Source organism: Marmota monax, unplaced genomic scaffold, assembly GCF_021218885.2.
Source record: "Marmota monax isolate L192 unplaced genomic scaffold, Marmota_monax_Labrador192_F-V1.1 WCK01_AAM20220418_F8-fsc00074, whole genome shotgun sequence".
Taxonomy (NCBI): domain Eukaryota; kingdom Metazoa; phylum Chordata; class Mammalia; order Rodentia; family Sciuridae; genus Marmota; species Marmota monax.
Window position 1 is genome coordinate 5,916,341 of NW_026694232.1, and position 25,855 is coordinate 5,942,195.

Consider the following 25,855-nt stretch of genomic DNA (forward strand, 5'->3'; position numbering starts at 1 on the left):
ATTCCCGATACTTAACTCCAACCTCCCTCCTCCTCCTCCCTCCAGTTTTCTCCACCCCACTTTCCCGCCCACCACTGAGCCCCGCCCCCTCCAGTTCCGCAACCCAACTCCTTCTCTGCTTCCGTCGCTTTCCCCTTTCTCCGCCCCCAGGCTGTCTTCGAGTGGCTAAACTTGCTGCGCCGCGGCGGGGATGCTGCAGAGATGTATGCTTATTGGCTGGAGGGCAGACCGGACCCCTCATGATTGGCTGGTTCCAGGAACCAGCAAGTGTGGCTGCGCTCCAGGGTGTGTGGACGCCGCTTTGTTGCCTGAGGGGGGTGGCGGTGGAAGTTCAGGGGGTCGGGGGTTACCGCTCCTCTAGACCAGCAGTTGCGGCCGCTGCAGTCACTTCGCCCGGTAGCCTTTAGCCTAGGAGTCGCGCCGACAGCAGCCATGAGCGGTGGCGTGTATGGGGGAGGTGAGTGAGCGCGTTTAGACGAAAGAGCGCGCCTTTTCCGCGTGTGGGGTTTGTGACCACCACCGCTCGTCCTCCCCTCCACGGCGGTCCCTTCCGGTCTCCCCCTCTCGGGACCCCGGCCTCCCCGCCCCATCCCCGCCCCGCGCTCTGCCCGCCCCCGAGCCTACGGGCACAACCGGCACCTCGGGCGCCGGGGAGTCGCTGCTCCCTCGACTCCTGTCTGTCTCAGGACACCGAGGAGGAGCGGGATTTTGGAGGTGTGCGCTCCGTCCCCGAGGGGCTTCCCGGTTGAATGACCGGCATCCAGGGTCACTTCTCCCCGAGGGTCTGCAGAACGCCGCTGTCGGGTTGTGTGTTTGTGCGTGCGTGCGCGCGTGTGTTTAAACTTGGGAGGTCCTGGTAGCTTGCTAGCGTGGACCTAGGGTTTCCGCAACGTCCCATAGACTGCAAAGCCGGCGCGAGGGCGGAACTGATTGGAAGATGCGTCCTCCCGTGGTCTGCGTCCTGCGCTCGCGCGGCCTCACACCTTTCAGTAACTCCTGCTTATTTGTTGACTGCGACGTTACTTGTGGCGGGACTGTTTGCGATTAATTTGGAACACATGTAATTTAAGGATGACCAGAAAGTTGACCTGGGCCTTAGGCGCCTGGTCTTTCACGGTCTTTGGATAGGCTGTGATGTAGCAGATGACCACGCCTGCGAATTGCGGTCCTGGATTGTAGTTCCAGCCTGTTTTAGCTTGGGCTTGGACAGTTTTTAATAACCTTTCTCCAACTTCTGGCTCATTTGTGGAATAATTTCTATCCCTTGGGGTGTTTGAGAAGGTTAAATGAGATGATGCTACCATTGCCACTCGTGTGTGGTTTGTGGACCAGAAGTGTTAGTTAGCATCACTTGCAAACCCTTTAGAAACGTAGAATTTAAACCTTCACTTTAAATCCACTGATTTAGAGCTTCTATTTTTTGCAAGATCCCCAAGTGCTAGGAAGCACTAATGTATATGTTTTGGATGGTGTTCAGTGAGTTAGAGACCTACTCTACAAAGCGAAAGTTTTGCGGTTGTTACAGTTTCTAATAAGGATGCTGTTTCTGAAGAGGATGGCATTTTACACGTAAGGAATAACAAAAATAAGGTTATAAAGAATAGTTTTGGGTGGATAATTGCAGCATCTCTTCCGATGTGGTAAAGCTGACCCTCACCTCCTTCCTCCCTGTTATGTCTTTCCTTTTGGTTGCTTAGTGTGGGTAGTTTCCCATTTTTTACTTTTGAGAAGGCCCAGCAGATGTTCATGATTTACCTCTTTCCAGTCTAAAGGTGCAATCCTAAAGAAAAACTGGATCTTGCTTTTGCCTTGTAGAACTGATTGACTGTATTATGACTTTCATGCTTACTGATCCAAAGAGCTGGAAACTATCCATTATTTCTTGCAAGGCAGTGTTTGTGACTAAGTTAAAAAGGAATAATAGTAATGCCAGTAGATAACATTTATTGAGTGCATACTGTAGGCCAAGAACCATTCTAAAGACTTTATAAGCATTGCATTTAATAATACATTAATTCATTTAATTAATTACAGTTGTATGAATTGGTACTGCTATCTCCTGTTTTTGAAGAAATTACATAACTTCTTTCTAAGTTGGGAACAAAGATCCTGGGATGAAGAAAAGGCATCTCAGTAAAACCTTTTCCGTTCTTAAAAGAAAGTTACTTGGAATGCATTCCGCTGTCATATATAAAAAATTAAATAAAAAAAGAAATTATTAGACTCTCAAAAAAAAAAAGTTACATACTCCCATGTGACTTGGCCAAGTGCTTTGAAGGATACTGAAGGTGAGGTCAGGAAGGGTAAATCAGGCCTACTTCCATCTCTGTACTGATTCCCTCCCATGGCCAACCAGATGACCCAGGAAGAGACCAGAGAAAATTATTAACAGAGAGGCAGTCCTGTCATGGGACTTCAAGGAGATAAGCCAAGTTCAGTCCTCCATCAGTGTTGGAGAGAGCAAGAAGGAATGGGGCATGCCTCAGAAAAACATAAAGGTTACCCATGACTTGGCATGACCTTTCCCAGCCACTGCTCCATGTTGAGGGCCATAATGTAAATTTGTGCTATGCCTTAAGAATGAAGGTTTCTCAGTTGGTGGAATGTTTCTAAAAATCTGTTTCTACATTTGAGGAACATTAGCATTGCCTGCTACCCACCAAGTTCACCAACATGTTTCCTTGCATGTTTACTACTATTAGTCAGAACCTGGTTAGATGAATCTTTGTCCTAGAATTATGAACTGTGTTTTAAACTTTACTTTGGGAAATATTTCTTGTTTTAGAGAAATTTCAACACAATGGAATGACTTCTCATAAAGGAAAACAAAACTATGATTATTCTAGTTCTTCTTATCAGCCTTCCTTCTGTTTTTTTGTTTTTGTTTTTTTTTTTGGGGGGGGGTCTTTTATCTATCTATCTATTTATTTTTGTCTTTTTTGGAACTGGAGGTCAAACCCAGGACTTTGGGGATGTGAGGCAGATGTTTTGCCACTGAGCTACATCCCAACCCCAGCCTGCCTTCTTTTAACATTTCTTGTTAGCATTTTTTTTTTTTTTTTGTCTTTTGCCAAGATAAATGGACTTGATGTCAAAAAATAAAAATTTGGGAAAATTAAAAAAAATAAAAGAAAGAAACTTACTTAATTTCTTCTTTGTAAGTAATTTTTCATGTCCATAACTACAGCATCATCATGTATGGTTTAAGTATTGAGAATTAACTTCCTGCTTCTTACTGGTTTATATAGAGAAATATATCTGAAAGACTGTTTTGTGTGTATAGTATTTAAAACTCATAAGTTTGATTTGTGTTTGAGCTACCATTGTAGGTATAATATTTATGAGTCATTTTCCAAAGTTTACTGTGAAAAACATCTAAACCTTCCACTTGAATTTTGAGTAATTAACTTAAACTGTATTTTTAACCTGATTGCTTATTTAAAAAGACATTTGTAGTTTAAATTTTTTAAATTTATGCCTGTTTTCTTCTACTGATTACTTGTGACTGATAATTTGTAACTGGTTTCTGGTCCTACTCTTGCAGCCATCTTTCATGGTACTTCTTCTCTTCTTCGAACTCCTTCACATGATAAAAATAAACAGGTATACTACTAGCCTAACTTTCATCAGTTTTAGTTTCATCATTTTTTATAACCTTTTTCTTCATGAATCTTTTTTTTTTTTTAAGAGAGAGAGAGAAAGAGAATTTTAATATTTATTTTTTAGTTTTCGGCGGACACAACATCTTTGTTTGTATGTGGTGCTGAGGATCGAACCTGGGCCGCATGCATGCCAGGCGAGTGCGCTACCACTTGAGCCACATCCCCAGCCCCTTCTTCATGAATCTTTAACCTTAAATATTTCTCAAAATCATTGTCCGTATAAGTTGGTCCCGAATCCTGGGAACACCCTGGTTTAAACAAAAATTAAAACTTGCTACCTCCTCCTAAAGTCATTAGCCTTCAGATTGCAATGGAATGTTTTAAGAACCAGTCAAAACTCACATTATTTCTTCATGTTTCCCCGGAAATCACATCACCCATAAACTTGGAAGCATTTATTCTGAGGAAAAAGCACAAAATTCTCAAAATATGAAAATAAACATTTTTAAAGAAAAGGAATTCAACCCTTGAGGATTTTTATCCTTTGGAGATTGCATCCTAGATTTTTAAACCTCCAGGCCTCTATGATGGATATTAAGCCTCTGGTCTCCCTTTACCATTCCTCCAATGGGTTCATTGGTGTTGGTCCTTTTTCAGTGCTGGGTATTAAACCAGAGCCTCACACGTTAGGCAAGGGCTCCACCACTGAACTATACCCTCATAACAAAATAAGTTTCAGGAATTAGACATATCGCCCATTCTCAAAAAGGAAAATGAACAGAATTTACTACTCAAATTAAAATTGCATATATCTAATTTACCAAACTAACTAAGTCAGGAATATTGATACATTAGATTTTTCATCTCACACAAATTATTTTGAGTGTTTCCTTTATGTCAGTTGCAGGCTCTGCCTTCAAGAAGCTCAGTCTTATAGATGGGTCAATTAAGTAAACAGATATTTACTGTACATATTTCATAAATTCTTGGTTGTCCTTTTTTTTTATACTTATATAGCTGAAGTTGGAATGTGTCAGTGTCAATGAAGTGGTATTGTTTAGTTGGCAGTATGTTTTTTCCTTAGTGATACTTGAAATAATGGGCATCTTATATTGATGAGAAATGATAACTAATTCAATGAGGTATTTTCAATTAATGACAGTATATAGAAAGTACAAAAGTAGCACAGACAAGTCATTAACTCAGTGTAAGGGAGCAGAGGAATTTACAAGAGTGGTAATGGGAATGATGGAGGAGGAGTAGACCGAGAATACATGTTAAGATTAGCTGAATGAGAATGCATGGTGTGTTTAGGAGACAACATATAATTCAGTAATACTAGTGTCTGAGGTAAGAAGTGAGGGTAGAATGATTCAAATTTTATCATGTAAGTGCTGAGAAACCACTGAATGATGTGTCCTTTTATTTTCATTGAAGAACTAATGTAACAAAATGATCAGTTACAATTTTGAAATGTCACAGTGCAGCAGTTCAAGGGTGGAAATTGAGAAGGTGAAAAGATGGAAACATAATTCCCATACAAAATTGTAGCTTCCTATTGAGGTAAGAGATTGATTGAAGGCAGTGGCAATGATATTAAAGAGGAGGGACTGTGAGATATATTTGCACAAATATTTGGCAAAACTTGAAAGATGAAGGTGTTTACAACAACTCTCAAGTTTTGCCTCTGAGTACTGGGGATACTGGCTGTGGGATGATGCTGAGAATAAGTTAAGCTAGATGGAGAAAAGGAGATATTGCTTTAGATATGCTGGTGGTGGCAGATTGATGTTGATGTACAGTAAGAAGTTTAGGGAGTAGTTAGAATTTGAGAGAAAGATGGAGATTAGGATTATTCATATTTAAGTAGAAGTTGAAGCCATAGGAGTGGAATAGATTAGCTAGGAGGGGGTAAATTTAGGGGAGGGTCTTCTAACATGAGGTTACCAATAATTTGAAACAGAATTTTATAGAGAAGGGTTTCTTACTTTGGGAAATGTAACTAATGTAATAACTTTCTTTCAAATTAGAAATTAAAATAAGTGCCTTTTTGTTTTATTTAAATAAAAATGGAATCATTTTGCAAAAGTTCACATCTCTCAGCTATGAATATTTATAAAGTAATAATTGATTTTTATTTTAATTAAATTTTTTGAAATATTTAAAACATATCAAGAAATAAAAATTATAGATGTGTATTTATGTGATACTTTTATACTTAGTACTGAATCAAATATGTATGTGTTATTTTTTACACTTGCCTCAGATATTTTAAGAAATAAGATGTTGATATATAGGTTCTCCTTTTTTTTTTTTTTATTCAGAAGTCAGTAATGTCATTTTAAAATCACTCAATTTTGATTGAATATACCATCATTTCCTCAAGATAAGGAATTTCAGAATCTCTTTGAAATCCTAACTTCATGTCTTTAGATGTAATAAAACCAAGATTTAAATTTCACTGAAATCTCAAAACAGTTGCTGATATAAATTTTAATATTAAATATTTTGTCACAAAACAGTATTGCTTTTGTATGCACATAATTGAAAGATTACTTTGCTTTTGTTAATAAAAACTATACCATCTTTCATAAAACTCTAAACAAATTAAGAACTGTGATGTAATACAGATAGGTTATATTACATCAAAAAAATTTAATGGTCCCAAATTTATATATGCTGTGGCTAAGAAAACACTCAGGAGAGGGGAAAAAAGTCAAAAACAAAATTAAAGTTATGACACAAATGATCACATCTAGAATTCCACTCAATCTTAAGTGGGTACAGATCCCCAATTTAGAGGGAAAAAAATCTTCAGTTTAAAGAGTAAAGGGAACAGACTAAAAAGGAAATTTTGGGGGCTAGGGTTGTGGCTCAGTGGTTGAGCGCTCACCTAGCACGTGCAAGGCACTGGGTTTGATCCTCAGCGCCACATAAAAAATAAATAAATAAAGGTATTAAAAAAAAAAAAGAGGAAACTTTGTATTTTCCCCTTCCCCAGAGACTTTTTCCAAACCTGTTGTAGCTTGACTAAAATGTTCAGAATGTATGACTTTAAAGGCAAATTTCTTTATACAAAGAAATTGTTAGAATTCTTAGAGAAGAACTATCACAGAAAGGCCCATTCTTCTTTCAAACATGATCCAAGAGGGCATGGTCTTATTGTAGTGGCTGACCAGTCAATCTGTAGTTCCATTTACAAAACCCCTATCCTGTTGGCTTTTTGTTTCCATTTTCCCTGAGAAAAGGGCAGTGTGTAGTCTAAGCTAGAGAGCTCAAAGGCTTAAGTCTTTTCCCTAAATTTATCATTAATCCTGCTCCATTGAATTAGACTGATGAACAGAAGTCACGTATGCAAGACTGATAGGTATCTATCATTTAGAACAGACCCCTGTTCTTTGTTGTAGATTTAGTATCAGAGAGGGGTAGAGAACTAGTTTTGTCACCAGATACTGATCATAGGTAGTTGCCATTTTTTATGACTTAGATTTTACTTTCTTTGACAATGGTAGCCTGTCTTCCTTCATCCTCATCATTTTCCTCCCTCCTCATCTTGATAATACACCACACCCAGTATCTTCTCTTTGTGGTAATAACTGCCACCTGAGATGTCTTCTAAGGGACAGATCCAGGAGAGCCTGGAGATCTTGGGGATCCAAGTGATCCTGGAGAACCAGGCAGATTTGTTACAGATGACTGGCTGGTGAGGTTAGTTTTTGTTCCTCTAGACAAGGAAAGCTTAATTGAGCTCTGCCAACCAGAAAGATTCATTTTCAGAAGAATTTCCTTTACCCCACTTTCTTTTAATTTTATTCCTTTCCATGAACTTAAAAATTGAATCCATAATATTATCGTCATTTTTAGTTTTGTCAGATGGAGACACTGCAGCTTTTCCATCTTCTATATCATCTTCAGAACTGTATAAAACCATTTCTCTTCCTCATCTAGTGTTTTGGCATCTAATCGATAGCTGTGATTCCTCAAAATGAACACACACTGTCAAGTTTGGGATTGTCTTGCCTTTCTCTTTAAGTGTCTATACATAATCTATATCTTCCAGTGCTTTCCAATAATTTTCAATTATATGAGCAGTTAATGATTTTATATCTTCCACTCCCCCCTCCTTTAGCTAGCTACTGAACTGAAATTGGTATGTAACATTTCCAGTCCCATGCATATTTTTATGCTTTTACTACTTGTAAAATTAAAAGGTATCATGACGTGTGTGTATGTGTATATTTGTAACTAGGTTTTAAAACTTAAGCACTTTTGGGGTTGGAGGTATATAGCTTAGTGGTAGAGCACTTGCCTACCATGTGTGAGGCCCTGGATTTTGACCCCAACATTGTAAAACAGCAGCAGCAACAAAAATACTAAGCGTTCTTTAGTGATGGGTCCATGTTGATACATGTAGCTATAGACCACTTTAACTGCTGTATAATATTTTACTCTATGAATAGCTATTTCCCTACTGAGAGACCATTAAATTATTTTTGCCTTTTCCCATGGCAAGCAGTATGATGATAATAATTATAAAGTGGCTAATACCTATTGTAATGTCAGGTACTGTTTTAAGTGCTTATGTATATTAGTGCATTTAATGCATGATTATAGCATTTATGAAATAGGAATGATTATACGTATGTTACAAATTAGGAGACTGAGGCAGAGAGGTTAGTCATTGCTCAAGTTCACATAGGTAGTGAATATTTTTGAACATGTCTCTTTGTGACATGAGAGGATTTTTTGAGGATATGAGCAATTGTATGTGTACATATAAAATTATCTTATCAGACTTATTATAATTTTGCCAGTTTTATAATGATAAATATTATTTGTACACATTGACAAAATCTTTTGAAAAATCACACTTGGAAAAAAAACAAAGAGCTTTGTTTTAAGTGACTTACTTTTTTGGTGGTGCTGGGGATTGAACCCAGGGCCTTTTGCATGCGAGGCAAGCACTCTAACAACTGAGCTATATCCCTACCCCCGACTTACTGTTTTGGGTGAGGTATTTTTTTAAGTATAATTAGAGGCTTTTCACTAATTTGACTATGGGGAAGATTTTACCAGCTTTGTTCCTCAACATTAACCTTTACCTTTAATAATCTCTGAAATAAGCAAACTTTAATGATTTTTACTTGGACTGTGTAATTTACACTTTAAACTCTTATTCTCCAGGGCCCCTAATTTGCTTGAGGTTTCGCTAAGTTTCTTCACTAATCGCATGAAATATAATATGTCTAAATATATGATAGGATGATACTCAAGAGTAATGGGTATCGAGGCGGACCTGCGACCCACAGGCAGAACAGGCCCAGAAACCCGAGGAGGGGCAGAGCCGCCCCCGCGCCTGCAAGGTAGGCGGACCTGCGACCCACCGGCAGGACAGGCCCTGGCCGCTCCCCCGCGCCTGCAAGGTAGGCGAAACTGCGACCCACTGACAGAACAGTCCCAGCGGCCCGCGGAGGGGCAGAGCTGCCAACCGCGCCTGCAAGGTAGGCGGACCTGCGACCCACCGGCAGAACAGGCCCAGCGACCTGCCAGCGTGGTAGACACATCGCCCTGTTTGGGGGAGGGGCAGAGCCGCCACCTGCGCCTGCAAGGTAGACAGACCTGCAACCGACAGAACAGGCCCAGCGGCCCGCGGAGGGGCAGAGCCACCGCCCGTGCCTGCAAGGTAGGCGGACCTGCTACCGACCGACAGAACAGGCCCAGAGGCCCGCCGGCGTGGTAGGCACATTGCCCCAATAGGAGGAGGGGCAGAGGCGCTGCCCGTGCCTGCGAGGGAGACTTTGCAACTATACGAGAGCGATATAAATATATAGGGGGAAAATTCAATAACACAACAGTTTCACCAAGCAGAAAGAAACACGAACAGTATGAAAAGACAAGGAAAGAAAGGACCACAAGCAATGCAGGTCAACTCAACGTTAGAAGAGGTAATAGCTGCAGCAGATGGAATGTCAGATAAAGAATTCAGGATATACATGCTTCAGATGATCTGGAGTCTCAAGGAAGACATTAGACAGCAAAATCAGACAGTGAAAGATCACTTCGACAATGAATTACATAAACAAATCCAAGAAGCAAAAGATCAACTATACAGGGAGATAGAGGTTATAAAAAACAAACAAACAGAAATCCTAGAAATGCAGGAAGCAATAAACCAACTTAAAAACTCAATTGAGAATACTACCAGCAGAGTAGAACACTTAGAAGACAGAACATCAGACAATGAAGACAAAGTATTTCAACTTGAAAAGAACATAGACATCTCAGCAAGACTGTTAAGAAACCATGAGCAGAACATCCAAGAAATATGGGATAACATAAAGAGACCAAACTTAAGAGTCATTGGGATACAGGAAGTATAGAGGTCCAAACCAAAGGAATGAGCAATCTATTCAATGAAAAAATACGAGAAAACTTCCCAGATTTGAAGAATGAGACAGAATCCCAAATCCTAGAAGCCTACAGGACGCCGAATGTGCAAAATCATAAGAGATCCACACCTAGACACATTATAATGAAGATGCCCAACATACAGAATAAGGAGAGAATTTTAAAAGCTACAAGAGAAAGGAAGCAGATTACATTTAGGGGTAAACCAATCAGGATAACAGCTGATCTTTCAACACAGACTCTGAAAGCTAGAAGATCCTGGAATAACATATTTCAAACACTGAAAGAAAATGGGTTCCAACCAAGAATTGTGTATCCAGCGAAATTAAGCTTCAGGATGGAAGATGAAATTAAAACCTTCCATGATAAACAAAAGTTAAAAGAATTTGCAGCTAGAAAACCATCTCTTCAAAACATCCTCGGCAAAACATTACAGGAAGAGGAAATGGAAAATAACAACGAAAACCAACAGTGGGAAGTAGGACAGTAAAGGGGGGAAAATAATCAAAGAGGAAAACAAACCATGTTTAGTAACAGAAATAAACAAATATGGCTGGAAGAACAACCCATATCTCAATAATAACCCTAAATGTTAATGGCTTAAACTCACCAATTAAGAGACACAGGCTAGTAGAATGGATCACAAAACAAGACCCAACAATATGCTGCCTACAGGAGACGCATTTGATAGGAAAAGACATACATAGGCTGAAGGTGAAAGGTTGGGAAAAATCATATCACTCATATGGACTTCGGAAACAAGCAGGCGTGTCCATACTCATATCAAATAAAATAGATTTCAAGCCAAAGTTAATCAAAAGGGATAAAGAGGGACACTACATACTGCTCAAGGGAACCATACACCAACAAGACATAACAATCATAAATATATATGCCCCAAACAATGGTGCAGCTATGTTCATCAAACAAACTCTTCTCAAGTTCAAGAGTCTAATAGACCACCATACTTCAACACACCTCTCTCACCACTGGACAGATCTTCCAAACAAAAGTTGAATGAGGAAACTATAGAACTCAATAACACAATTAATAACCTAGACTTAATTGACATATATAGAATATACCACCCAACATCAAGCAGTTACACTTTTTTATCAGCAGCACATGGATCCTTCTCAAAAATAGATCATATATTATGTCACAGGGCAACTCTTAGACAATATAAAGGAGTAGAGATAATACCATGCATCTTATCTGATCATAATGGAATGAAACTGAAAATCAACAATACAAGAAGGAAGGAAAAATCATGCATCACTTGGAGAATGAACAATAGGTTACTAAATGATCAATGGGTTATAGAAGACATCAAGGAGGAAATTAAAAAATTCTTAGAGATAAATGAAAACACAGACACAACATATCGGAATCTATGGGACACATTGAAAGCAGTTCTAAGAGGAAAATTCATTGCTTGGAGTTCATTCCTTAAAAAAAGAAAAAACCAACAAATAAATGATCTCATACTTCATCTCAAAATCCTAGAAAAAGAAGAGCAAAACAACAGCAAAAGAAGTAGAAGGCAAGAAATAATTAAAATCAGAGCTGAAATTAATGAAATCGAAACAAAAGAAACAATGGAAAAAATTGACAAAACTAAAAGTTGGTTCTTTGAAAAAATAAATAAAATCGACAGACCCTTAGCCATGCTAACGAAGAGAAGAAGAGAGAGAACTCAAATTACTAGCATACGGGATGAAAAAGGCAATATCACAACAGACACTTCAGAAATACAGAAGATAATTAGAAAATATTTTGAATCCTTATACTCCAATAAAATAGAAGATAGTGAAGGCATCAGTAAATTTCTTAAGTCATATGATCTGCCCAGATTGAGTCAGGAGGATATAGACATCCTAAACAGACCAATATCAATTGAGGAAATAGAAGAAACCATCAAAAGACTACCAACTAAGAAAAGCCCAGGACCGGATGGGTATACAGCAGAGTTTTACAAAACCTTTAAAGAGGAACTAATACCAATACTTTTCAAGCTATTTCAGGAAAAAGAAAAAGAGGGAGAACTTCCAAATTCATTCTACGAGGCCAACATCACCCTGATACCTAAACCAGACAAAGACACTTCAAAGAAAGAAAACTACAGACCAATATCTCTAATGAACCTAGATGCAAAAATCCTCAATAAAATTCTGGCGAATCGGATACAAAAACATCAAAAAAATTGTGCACCATGATCAAGTAGGATTCATCCCTGGGATGCAAGGCTGGTTCAATATACGGAAATCAATAAATGTTATTCACCACATCAATAGACTTAAAAATAAGAACCATATGATCATCTCGATAGATGCGGAAAAAGCATTCGACAAAGTACAGCATCCCTTTATGTTCAAAACTCTAGAAAAACTAGGGATAACAGGAACATACCTCAAAATTGTAAAAGCAATCTATGCTAAACCTCAGGCTAGCATCATTCTGAATGGAGAAAAATTGAAGGCATTCCCTCTAAAATCTGGAACAAGACAGGGATGCCCTCTCTCACCACTTCTGTTCAACATAGTTCTCGAAACACTGGCCAGAGCAATTAGACAGACGAAAGAAATTAAAGGCATAAAAATAGGAAAAGAAGAACTTAAATTATCACTATTTGCGGATGATATGATACTATATCTAACAGACCCAAAAGGGTCTACAAAGAAACTATTAGAGCTAATAAATGAATTCAGCAAAGTGGCAGGATATAAAATCAACACGCATAAATCAAAGGCATTCCTGTATATCAGCGACAAATCCTCTGAAATGGAAATGAGGACAACCACTCCATTCACAATATCCTCAAAAAAAAAAAAAATACTTGGGAATCAACCTAACAAAAGAGGTGAAAGACTTATACAATGAAAACTACAGAACCCTAAAGAGAGAAATAGAAGAAGATCTTAGAAGATGGAAAAATATACCCTGTTCATGGATAGGCAGAACTAACATCATCAAAATGGCGATATTACCAAAAGTTCTCTATAGGTTTAATGCAATGCCAACCAAAATCCAAACGGCATTTCTTGTAGAAATAGAGAAAGCAATTATGAAATTCATATGGAAAAATAAAAGACCCAGAATAGCAAAAACAACTCTAAGCAGGAAGTGGGAATCAGGCGGTATAGCGATACCAGACCTCAAACTATACTACAGAGCAATAGTAACAAAAACAGCATGGTACTGGTACCAAAACAGGTGGGTGGACCAATGGTACAGAATAGAGGACACAGAAACCAATCCACAAAACTACAACTATCTTATATTTGATAAAGGGGCTAAAAGCATGCAATGGAGGAAGGATAGCATCTTCAACAAATGGTGCTGGGAAAACTGGAAATCCATATGCAACAAAATGAAACTGAATCCCTTTCTCTCGCCATGCACAAAAGTTAACTCAAAATGGATCAAGGAGCTTGATATCAAATCAGAGACACGGCATCTGATACAAGAAAAAGTTGGCTACGATCTACATACTGTGGGGTCGGGCTCCAAATTCCTCAATAGGACACCCATAGCACAAGAGTTAATAATTAGAATCAACAAATGGGACTTACTCAAACTAAAAAGTTTTTTCTCAGCAAAAGAAACAATAAGAGAGGTAAATAGGGAGCCTACATCCTGGGAACAAATTTTTACTCCTCACACTTTAGATAGAGCCCTAATATCCAGAGTATACAAAGAACTCAAAAAATTAAACAATAAGAAAACAAATAACCCAATCAACAAATGGGCCAAGACCTGAACAGACACTTCTCAGAGGAGGACATACAATCAATCAACAAGTACATGAAAAAATGCTCACCATCTCTAGCAGTCAGAGAAATGCAAATCAAAACCACCCTAAGATACCATCTCACTCCAGTAAGATTGGCAGCCATTATGAAGTCAAACAACAACAAGTGCTGGCGAGGATGTTGGGAAAAGGGTACTCTTGTACATTGCTGGTGGGACTGCAAATTGGTACAGCCAATTTGGAAAGCAGTATGGAGATTTCTTGGAAAGCTGGGAATGGAACCACCATTTGACCCAGCTATTCCCCTTCTTGGTCTATTCCCTAAAGACCTAAAAAGAGCATGCTACAGGGACACTGCTACATCGATGTTCATAGCAGCACAATTCACAATAGCAAGACTGTGGAACCAACCTAGATGTCCTTCAATAGACGAATGGATAAAAAAAATGTGGCATTTATACACAATGGAGTATTACTCTGCATTAAAAAATGACAAAATCATAGAATTTACAGGGAAATGGATGGCATTAGAACAGATTATGCTAAGTGAAGCTAGCCAATCCCTAAAAAACAAATGCCAAATGTTTTCTTTGATATAAGGAGAGTAACTAAGAACAGAGTTGGGAGGAAGAGAATGAGAAGAAGAGTAACATTAAACAGGGGTGAGAGGTGGGAGGGAAAAGGAAAGAGAAGGGAAATTGCATGGAAATGGAAGGAGACCCTCATGGTTATACAAAATTACATACAAGAGGAAGTGAGGGGAAAGGGAAAAAAAACAAGGGGGAGAAATGAATTACAGTAGATGGGGTAGAGAGAGAAGATGGGAGGGGAGGGGATGGGGGATAGTAGAGGATACGAAAGGCAGCAGAATACAACAGACACTAGTATAGCAATATGTAAAACAGTGGATGTGTAACCGATGTGATGCTGCAATCTGTATATGGGGTAAAAATGGGAGTTCATAACCCACTTGAATCAAAGTGTGAAATATGATATGTCAAGAACTATGTAATGTTTTGAACAACCAACAATAAAAATTAAAGGAAAAAAATAAATAAATCCACAAAATAACAACTTAAAAAAAAAAAGAGTAATGGGTATCTTTCCTTTGCCCTACCAAGTCCATTTTCCACCTATTTCTACCCTCTCTTTGCCTTTGTGGACTGTCTCAGTAGGTTTCTTGGCCTCTGGCTTTTGTTTGAATTTAGCCCAATAGCAGGGTAACCATACTTCTTGTGCTGGGCTTCTTATCTTGGTATTATTATTGAAAGGGCTCCCCTTCACATTTAGAAGTGTCCAAATTTGACTGATAAATTATAGGATCACTGTGGTTGATGGGGTTGTGGGGAGGTTGGCATGTTTCTTAGTCTGGTTCAGTCTTCTCTGAGTCAGCCATAGCTGACCACATCCCTTAGCTAAAAGGTCACGATAGCGTCTGTCAGGTAGCTTTTCCCACACAACTTTCTCCAGGTTCTGATAACAGTTCCTCCTTCTTCAGTTTCAAGGTGGCAGCTAATTCATTAGTCCTAGGGTACTATACAGTCCCTTCTAGTTGTCCTTCTATACCATGGGTATGTATTTATAAATAGTCTCTGTAAGTAAACTCACATTACCCAATTTTAGTGTACCATCTCTTTCCTGATTGAACCTCTATTTATGCATAGTGTAAAAGTTTTTATATTTTAATTCAATGAATCTACTAGGATCAAACTAGTAATAATATGTATGTAATTAATTTTATGTAGTTTTTACATACAGTCTAATATTAGGTACACCTTTAATTTCATATGCTACTTAAAATTTGTTAATATTAATTATGTTTAATCTTAATCTTTTCAGATGAAGTTGGAGCCCTTGTTTTTGACATTGGATCCTATACTGTGAGAGCTGGTTATGCTGGTGAGGACTGTCCCAAGGTAATGTTAGAATTGGTTGGATTTGTAAGAGCTGTTTACATAAAATTAATTTCATGCAGAATTTCTGATTAAAAACAAATGTAGAGGGGCTGGTAGAGTGCTTGCCTAGAACAGGTGAGGCACTGGGTTTTTTATACACACACACACACACACACACACACATTAAAAAAACAAACATGGCATTTTTGGAGATTCCTTAATAAAAGCACATGAAAGCTTATGTAATCTTTTTGACTCTTGCAGGTGGATTTTCCTACAGCTATTGGTATGGTGGTAGAAAGAGATGATGGAAGCACATTGATGGAAATAGATGGTGATAAAGGTAAACAAGGAGGTCCCACCTACTACATAGATACTAATGCCCTGCGTGTTCCAAGAGAAAACATGGAGGCCATTTCACCACTAAAAAATGGAATGGGTATGATATTTTTCTTATGGATTTGATTTTTTAAAAGTGTGCATTTATACATATTAGATATAAAGCAGTAGCTGCTTATAATTTGATATAAACTATGTGTGTTTTTTATTTATTCTGCAATGTTACAGGCTCTGTGTATACAAAGATGCATAGAAAATATTCCTTTTCTTTAAAAAACTCTAGGTAGGAGAGAGAGATTGATGTATACATACAAATATGGTTTTCTGTCAAGTAAGTACTATATAGGTGTGTAAGTACTATATAATCCCTCTCTAAGCTATGGGATTAGAGAGGAGGTGTTTAATTCTATCATTGGGCATCAGTGATAATTTTCTCAAAGGAAGTTATTTTTGTCCTGAGTCTTGATCAGTGAATAAGAATTTGCTTAAGTGACAAGGCTGGGTAAAGCAGAGGGACTAGTATGTGTAAAGGGATGGATTTGTGAAAGAAACTGACATGTTTTGAAACGTCACATAATTAAGTATGGCTACAACATTGTGTGAGTTAGAGTCAATAGGAGGAAAGGTAGACAGCAATTGGAAATCACCCTAAGGAGCTTATTACATACTAACTGAAGGATAGTCTCATAGGAATTTACTCAGAGATGTGATGTGCTCTTATTTGCCAGTTGGAAAAATTGCTTTAACAATAGGCAGGCTAGATTAAAGGGACATAAATACTAGCTTCAAGTTTGTTAGGAGAGGTAAGAGTCTGATGAGAAGTGAAAAGGGTTTAAGCTGTAACACTGATGGTGGAGATCTTGAAGTGAATTTTAGGATATCCAGGATTAAGTATAATCCGGATAGTACTAAGTGACTGAAGGGATAAAAGGATAAGATAAAAAGGAATAAAATTGTCCTGGATTTTTGGTTGAGGTTACTGAAGATGAATGTTAACTGAAGATGAGGTTACTGAAGATATGAATGTTACCATGCACTGAGATAGGAATAGAAAAGAGGGAGAAAGTTTTGTGGTCTTAAAAGGCAAAATCATTTTTAGATTGTTTATTCACCAGAAGGATTCATAGGACTCAGCATGCAGTTGTATTTAAATCTAAGATTTATTATTCCAAAAAGATGCAAAATGAAATCAACAAAGGGAAGGGGAGCAGGGACTGAAGTCTAGAGGAAACTAGGTGCAAGCTTCCAAGAATCTTCTCCGAGTGAAGTCACACAGGATTTGCTTAATCCTAAGCAACAAGTAATAATACTCATACTATCTTCTAGGAGTTTTTATTTTGGACTGGTCATGTAGGTATCTTCTGATTAGCATGTACCAAAATTTAACTCCCAGAAGAAAAGCAGATATTCAGCATAAAACGTTGTTTATGTAAGCAGTTTAGGCACAATGAGCTACTCTTTACATGGGGAAAGTTTTGTATCTATGTAGGCAACTATTTACCAGTCAAGTTCCCAGACATCAGCTAAGGACCCTGCTGGCTATGTTAACTCTTCTGCATAGCAAGTAAATGAATTCATAGAGTTCAAAGTGTTTATGACTTTCAGGTAATAATTCATTAAGCAGGTGAATAAAAGTTTATAAGAAAGGTTTCAAGATATGAGTTACATTGTATTACCCAGAAAAAATTTGGAATATAAGAAGAAAGTTGAAGATTGAGTACTTAGTAAAAACTTATCCTGTAATTAACCAATGAGATAAATATGAAGGACAATTCAAAGAGACAGAGAATTAAGAAAAAATTAAGAAAGTTAAGAGAAGAAAAAGATTATGGAAGCATAAAAGTTCAGTGATTCTCAGCATTCCCAGGTGTGACATTATGGTTTTCACTAAGAAGGGGAGAGAGAAGTTAAAGCTATCAATTTAAGTTCATTGACTCAACACAACCAGTCCTGGTGAAAGTATATTGTAACATTCAGTATGATGTAATGACATTTCTTCTTGAGCTGTAGCACAACTGGAATTGCCTACAAGGTCATTAATGACATATGTGAGGAGTTTTAGTGGAATGTTTAAGTAGATTCCAAATTGAGGACATAATGTCATTCTTCAGATTTTTAAAACATCTTTTAATCTTCTTTATCCAAATAGATCATAAGCTTTTTAAGTGTTGGGTCCAGATCATTCGGTTATTTTGTATTTTGATCATTTTGATCATAGACCGATAAGAACTTACTGATAATATTTATTTGATATTGTAAGTCTACTAGATAATTATATTGCAACAGATCTGAGTGTTGGAGGGATCAAAAAAGGTTATACGTCATGTCTAAAAAACAAAGATGGGCTCTTTATAAAGTTATGAAGTTGGTCTACAAAATAAGTCAGTCTGTATATTTATAAAGTATTACTTGGTAAGTTATAGAGACAGTCTAAGGATGCAGTATTCATCTTTAAGCATTGTATCAAGCTATTAATTTTATATTCTAGTCGAAGACTGGGATAGTTTCCAGGCTATTTTGGATCATACCTATAAAATGCATGTCAAATCAGAAGCCAGCCTGCATCCTGTTCTTATGTCAGAAGCACCGGTGAGCAAAGACTTTCTTTTCCTAGTTTCTTTAGTTGCTTTTCTCCTCTTTAGTTTTCTATTTATTTGAAAATTATTTCCTTTTTCTTTAAAGAGGCATAGAAATTCATATTTTGAATTTCAAAATTAAGGAAAATGAGATTAATTTTTAAATACAGTTATAACTTATTATTTTGATGAATAAAATATTCAGAGAGTTTTTTAAAATGTCTCAATGGGTTCTTGTGGTTATTTGTTTTTTTAGGGATTTGTTAAACATTTGATTTCCCTTCCCATTTTGATTTGTGAATCATCCCTTTTATCCCTAGGACACTATATATCTACTTTTATATTTAAATCTCTGAGAGAGAGGTCCAATGATGAATGAAGGCTAGAAATTTCTAGACTGAAGTCTGTCATGAATACAGTTGATACATAGACAAAATGTCCCAGGGGTGCACATAATGATTACAGATTTTCAACATCATTATTGTTTCTGACTTCTGGTTTATTTTATGAGACCACGCTTAAGTGGGAGAATTTTATGGTTTAAAATTCATATTTTGAATAAGTATAATTTCTAGAATTCATAACAATTGACACTTTTACCTATTAAATAATAAATTGTAACATCTGTTGTATTTATTGAACTTAATATATTTACAAATGAATAAATATTGCAAGGAGACATTATGCAAGATTATTTATATATACTGTTTTATTGTTTTTAATGTTTCACATCTTGTTAATATAGGGCTATTTTAAAAAAATATATAGTGCTATTTTATAGCTTGAGATACAGCAATATTTTAATTCTTAAACAATAAATAACTTGGATTTTTTTTTCAAGTGGAATACTAGAGCAAAGAGAGAGAAACTGACAGAACTAATGTTTGAACACTACAACATCCCTGCATTCTTCCTTTGCAAAACTGCAGTTTTGACAGCGTATCCTTAAAAAAATAATACTCATCTTTTCTCTAGAATATATGTGATGTTACTCAATAACATCAGAAGATATGAGAAAATTCTTGCTTGTTCAAAAGTTTTTTTTTTTTTTCCTGTTCTCTTGCTTTTTAAAAGCTATCCATTCTTGTAGTATTTCTTATCAGAATTGATGGAATACCAGAAGATCTGAGAGGAAAATAGGAAAGTAACCCTTAAATCCTGCTTGTTAATGGGTGTGTGTATGTGTATTGTGTGTTTGTGTCTAGGAAGGGGAATGTGAATAAAGAGGAGTGTTTTAACTAGCTGGCTTAAATTGAGTTTGAGTATTGCCATTTTCTCCCTTTCCTTTAATATCAGATAATGAGAAATTGACTGTAAATTCATTAAATATTTACTCATTTATCAGATATTTATTGTAAGACATGTAGGAGAGCACACAGGAAAATATGTCCTAACTCAAAGAATTTGTAATGCAAATATTCTTGTTAAAAGCTAAATAAGGGTTGTTAGTGTTCACTGTTTGGAATCAGTCAAGATTTGGGAATCACCACTGCTACAGTAAACTTGTTGGTCGCACTCATGAAGCAATTGCCCATTCAGTCTATGGCTGGGGCCATACTGGTTCGCAGTGAGAATGGTGAGATTTCAATGGAAAAGGTAAAGGTAAAACATTATGTATCTGGAAAGAAGCCAGACTATGCCCCATGGAGACTTCAGATGAGGAGGATAAAGAATTTCAGTTCATTAAGAAAACCCAAGAACTAGAAGCACAACTGGAGGAACAGGAGGAGGATTCATCTAGTGACCCCTGGCTGTGGCATTTATAGAATCGTGAAGATGTGGAAGAGAGATTGGCCCAAAATCCCAAAATAGTAAACCTGAAGTAGTAGGAGAAAGTGACTCAGAAGTAGGAGATGCTTGGTGCATGGCACAAGAAGATAGCAGTGAAGAAAAAGAGGAAAATATTGATGAGGATGTAGAGCTGCACCATGGCATGATGTGTCAATGAGGGCAGGAGAGAAAAAAATGACGAAATGGAAGTCATGGAGGTGTAAGATGAAGAACGTTCTGGGGAGGAGTCAGAATCAGAGTCTGAGTATGAAGATTATACGTACAATGAAGATGAGATGGAGCCTCGCTTATTCGAAAGAAGGACCAAGTGACAGTTCAAAAATGTGAGGTTGAAGCATTGAAACAGAAAGAGATGGAGCAAGGAGCAAAGCCCATGGCTGAAGGGAGGCGAAATTACACACTCAAGATTGTAGAAGAGGAGACCAAGAAAGAGCTGGAGGAAAACAAGTGTTCCTGGCTGCACTGGATGTACTCAGAACTGACAATGAAAATGATGAGGAGGAGTATGAGGCATGGAAAGTTCGAAAGCTCAAGAAGGACAGAGAAGCGCTTAAAAAGAAGAAAGCAGAAATTGCACACATGTGAAACCTGACTGAGCTTCAGGCAAATGGCAAAGTCATCACCAACAGAAGTGTTAAAGGAAAATACAAGTTTTTACAGAGAAGTACCATCACCAGGGTGCCTTCTTCATTGATGAGGATGAGAAAGTATACAAGAGAGATTTTAGTGCACCTACCCTGGAGGATTATTTCAACAAAACCATTCTTCCTAAGGTCATGCAAGTCAAGAACTTTGGATGTTTTGGTCATACCATATACACCCACCCACCTTGTGGATCAAGATACCACCTTCTTCAACTCAGCATGGGGCCAAGAGAGTGCCCAGAACACAAAGTTCTTTAAACATAAGGCAGCTGGAGTACGAGATGTGTTTGAGCAACCATCTGCCAAGAAGTGGAAAACTACCTAGGGTTCAACTATTTATTTGAACTGTGGGACACAAGTGGATGTCTCAGCATCTGGACCTTGATAAATCTTTTACCATTATTCACATGGTTCTTATATCCATCCTACCAGACTTACTGCCATACCTGTTACTGGGTAGTCCAGTTCTTGAAGGTGCTTTGTGAAGGTTGGACTCAGACTGAGAAACCCACAGGTAGGACTAGAGGTTGCCCACTTAACACTGTTTCTGAGAAGTCTTAGGTTTCTCTGTTGTGGCTTCCCATATTTACTTGGGACTATTCAGTTTTCTTCCATCCACTTAGCCTTGTCAGAAATGTGGGCATGTTTAGTGGAAAATGCATTACTTCTACCTTAGGGTTAGGAGTGGAATACCAGGAAATCTAAGTTCTTTGAAACCTCTTTTGCATTTTTGGTTGGAGTCAACTTTTCTAAGTGAATATACTTTTTATTCTTTTGTGTGTATGTATGTCAAGAAATAAAAGATAACACACCAGAATTTTTAGCATAATAATGGATAGTAAAATGTACAAGCTGACAAGTATTAACTACCTATTAGCTAAAATGAAAGTAGGGAATTGTCAAGCAAAAAAAAAAAAAAAGCTACATAACATTTAAATAGTACTTCAAGATAACATTTTATCAGTAGAAACTTTAGTATGTATTTCTAAAAAATTTTAGTATATGTTTCTAAGTCATAAAGAAGGACCCACCTGATGAATTTGTATTTCATACAATAATTGTAACTGTTCAGAGGAGGACCATAATAACAACCTTTGTAAATAGAATTTAGTTGCATGAGATAGAGGAATGAGCCCTGTATTTAGAGTTCTGGCTGCACTGCTTATAAATATGTGATCTTGAGCTTTGCTTTTTACTTATTTATCCTGTATACCTTATTGGCTTGCTATAATCGTCAAATAAGTGTTTTTTATATATTTGAGGATCGCTATGTTAAATGTTATCTAACCATTGTCTATAATGCTGTGTCTTGGATGTAACTTGAACAAAAGTGCGGAAGTGGAAAGCATAAGCATTCATTACTGTGACTTAGTTTAATAATTGAAGATATATATTAAACTTCAGAGGGAATTATAAAAATAGCTTTAAGTCAAACTGTATATAGAGGCCTTGCATGTTGGATTTAAAAATCTGAACTTTAAATTCAAGTTTATTGTGGGATTTTGAGTAGAGGAAGGAGAGAAGATTAGTAGATTCATTGTATGTTTCTTACTTAATTTTCATAATAACTGCCAGAAAATGAAGTCATAAAGTAAGCAAACTAGTCCAAGTTCACAGTTTGATAATGGCAGTCTTGAAATTGAATATAGATCTGACTGATTCTTTGCAAGGAGTGTGTAAATAGAATTGGGCCTTTTATTTGTAACTTTCAGTTATAGGAAATTTCAAACTAATAGGAGATAGAATATTATGATGCACCCCTATGTGTTCATCACCCAACTTTAACTGTTTTTAACACGTTAGCTAAGTTCTGTCTCCCACTATGATTTTGAATCAAATCCCAGATTATATTATTTTATCAGTAGAAACTTTAGTATATATTTCTAAAAAATTTTAGTATATGTTTCTAAAAAAATCCATAATTCATTCATCTATCCATTATGTTCAAGCTGGTATTTTTTCCCTCTTCAACTGTTCAAATGTATTTGTCATGAAGACCCATCTATTCTTTTTCCCTGTTGTTTTTTAGATCCATTTGTTTCTTTCTGTCCCACTGCCACTGCCTTAGGTGTAAACTATTTCTAGGAATATTGCAATACCTCCTCTTGTCTTGCCCATTCTTTATACCTCAGTTCTAATAACCTTTCTGAAGGAACCTTTCTGCTTTAACCTAGGATCATCTTCCACATTCCTTCTCTCATTCTGCTTTCCAGCTGTGCCAAATTAATTACAGTTCCCTGACCTCACCATGTTCTCTTGCCAGTCATTCTACAAACTCCTTTCCCTGCCAGTGCATCCTTTCCAGCTTACAGTTGAATTCCCAGGGATGGGTTAGGCGGTCTTTCTCTTATTACTCCTCAGGACATCCTGAGTTTTATTCTTTACAGCAAAACTCATCTCTACTAACAGGATATCCTTCAGAGTAGAGGCAGTTTTGGTTTACCTTTACACATTTTTTCATGTTGAAGGAATGTTAGTGGCAAGCTGACCTGTCTGCCTTCTTTTCTTCCTGTCACCTTTCTTCCCTCTGACATGTTACTAAGCACAAGATTCAATAAGCATGTAATAGATGCTTAGTAGGTATTTGGTGAACCAGAGAATGGCCCTACTTTTAAACATCAATTTAAGATGTTCACTTAAATAGGCATTTTGCAGCGTAGAACTATGGAAAATGTGATCTGCTGTGGAAAATGTTGAGTTCATCTGGACTAACTCTTCTCTCTCATTGAGTTGAAGACAGGTACCACCACTTTGCTACCAAACTGCTGATTTGATTTTTCCAGTGCTATGTGAGAATGGTTGTAATCCTTAGGTCAGATATCACAGCCTTCCACTGTTCTTTCCAGATTTTTGTAAATTTTATTATAAATACATCTCACTTTGTCATAAGACCCCTTTGATCAACTTCCAAAGATTTTGTTAATTTTGACCCTAGAAATGATTCCTTGAGTTTCTCATAGAGCCAATCTGGAATTCCTACCTATATAGTTTGTTTCTAAAACTAGAATTATTATTTGAAACCAATTTTCATCCCTAGATTTATTTTAACACATTTTAAATGATAATGCATGTTTTCAAAGTGGCTTCTGAAACTTTATGAGAGCCTGCCCTTTGCAATAGATATTAGTTTAGGAATTTTGTTACTTTCTTTTCCTTAATGCTTTAAACTAGATTTGCTAATGGTCGTTCTACTGGTCTGATTTTGGACAGTGGAGCCACTCATACCACTGCAATTCCAGTCCACGATGGCTATGTTCTTCAGCAAGGTAACTGTATTTTACCAGGGTGTGCTGAGATGATTTTGGATGTTATGAGGACACAAATGTTGAAGTTAGACAATGGAGTGGACTGATGAAGCATCAGTTTCCAAGTAATGTCTTTCACTGAGGTTTTTTTGGGAGTTTTTTATGGGTGTGCACTGAGGATCATATCCAAGGTCTCACAAATGCTAGGCAATTAGTGGGCAGGGGTCTAGTGCTAAATCTTGCTGAGTTTTTTAAACCCAAGTTTTTAAAAAAAATTTTTTAGTACATTTGTTTAAAACTGATGCCTGGCTTTATTTGTGCTTTGAAGGATAGTTCAGTTAATTCTCCCTGAAAAAATTATTCATATGTAAGCACTCCCAGAAGAAATTTGTCCCTACGAGTTTGAACTTACAGATCTCTTAGTCTTGTTAAATCTGTCTCAGGCATTGTGAAATCCCCTCTTGCTGGAGATTTTATTACTATGCAGTGCAGAGAACTCTTCCAAGAAATGAACATAGAATTGATTCCTCCGTATATGATTGCATCAAAAGTAAGGAATGATTGGATTTTCCTTGTGAAATTTATCCCCAACTCTTCAGTCCTATGTTATGGACTCTGTTAACTTAGCATATGCTCTTGCTATCAGGAAGCTGTCCGTGAAGGATCTCCAGCAAACTGGAAAAGAAAAGAGAAGTTGCCACAGGTTACAAGGTCATGGCATAATTACATGTGTAATGTAAGTAACCCTATTCTCTTTAGAAACATGTAGAGGCTAAAATCTTTGAATAGAATATGGACACATTATATTTTCATGCTGTTTTTTAAATTTTTTTTAGTTGTAGATGGACACAATATCTTTATTTTATATATTTTATGTGTTCTTGAGGATTGAACCCAGTTCCTCATATGTGCTAGGCAAGTTCTCTATCACTGAGCTACAACCCCAGCCTCAAGCTCTATGTTTTTAATGATATTTTAAAAACAAACTGAATAAAGCTTTGGATGGAAAGGTTCTTAACCATATTAGCCAAATATCTACAAAACTATTATGTATCATTTGTATTACCATGGTGAGACCTGGAAAGAATTTTGGTTTTAGGGCAGAAATAATTTGCTTTTAATTTTTTGTAGAGACCTGCTGGTATGGTTCAGTTACATTCTCTTTCTCAGTGTTAATCAGCCATGTCAGAAGCATGTGTGATTATTCATTGCAGTGAATTGATGAGAGATTCTTTACCAAAAATTCATCTCTGAACAAATATCACATAATATAGGTCTCTGTATGAGAGGAGTTAATAAAACAATCTGTCACTCTACAGATCCATATTATAATAATTTTTAACAGTAAAAGAATGTGAAAGTCATAATTTAGTATGAGAGAGATGTATCCTGATATATTTTTTGCACCTAAAGATTGTATGTTTTAGTACAAGGAAAAATTGTGAAGATGATTAATAATTTGGCCAAAATATTAGACAATAATTTTCCTTAACAACACAGAGGTCATGTATATTTTACAGCAAAATTTTTTAACTATTTTATGCCATGTGCAGTCATTGAAATTAACATAAGATATAACATATATGGTATTATTCAGATAATGA

General features: G+C 37.0%; 1 protein-coding gene and 1 pseudogene across 2 annotated transcripts in view; both read left to right on the forward strand.

Annotated features, from left to right (window-relative positions):
• The first annotated feature begins 275 nt into the window (after positions 1-275).
• The window catches only part of Actl6a (actin like 6A), a 32,783-nt gene continuing 7,203 nt past the window's right edge, over positions 276-25,855 (forward strand). The window contains exons 1-8 of one of the 2 annotated variants that reach the window (XM_046466847.2): positions 276-457; positions 15,601-15,677; positions 15,921-16,095; positions 18,484-18,584; positions 19,413-19,510; positions 24,178-24,272; positions 24,695-24,801; positions 24,898-24,987. In XM_046466847.2, the coding sequence (XP_046322803.1) occupies positions 433-457; positions 15,601-15,677; positions 15,921-16,095; positions 18,484-18,584; positions 19,413-19,510; positions 24,178-24,272; positions 24,695-24,801; positions 24,898-24,987 (768 nt within the window). In that variant the 5' untranslated portion in view covers positions 276-432. Of the gene's footprint in view, positions 458-639; positions 715-15,600; positions 15,678-15,920; positions 16,096-18,483; positions 18,585-19,412; positions 19,511-24,177; positions 24,273-24,694; positions 24,802-24,897; positions 24,988-25,855 lie in introns of those variants that run through there. The other variant, XM_046466848.2, reaches the window with a different exon arrangement.
• Positions 19,582-24,159, forward strand: LOC124108402 (microfibrillar-associated protein 1-like; annotated as a pseudogene).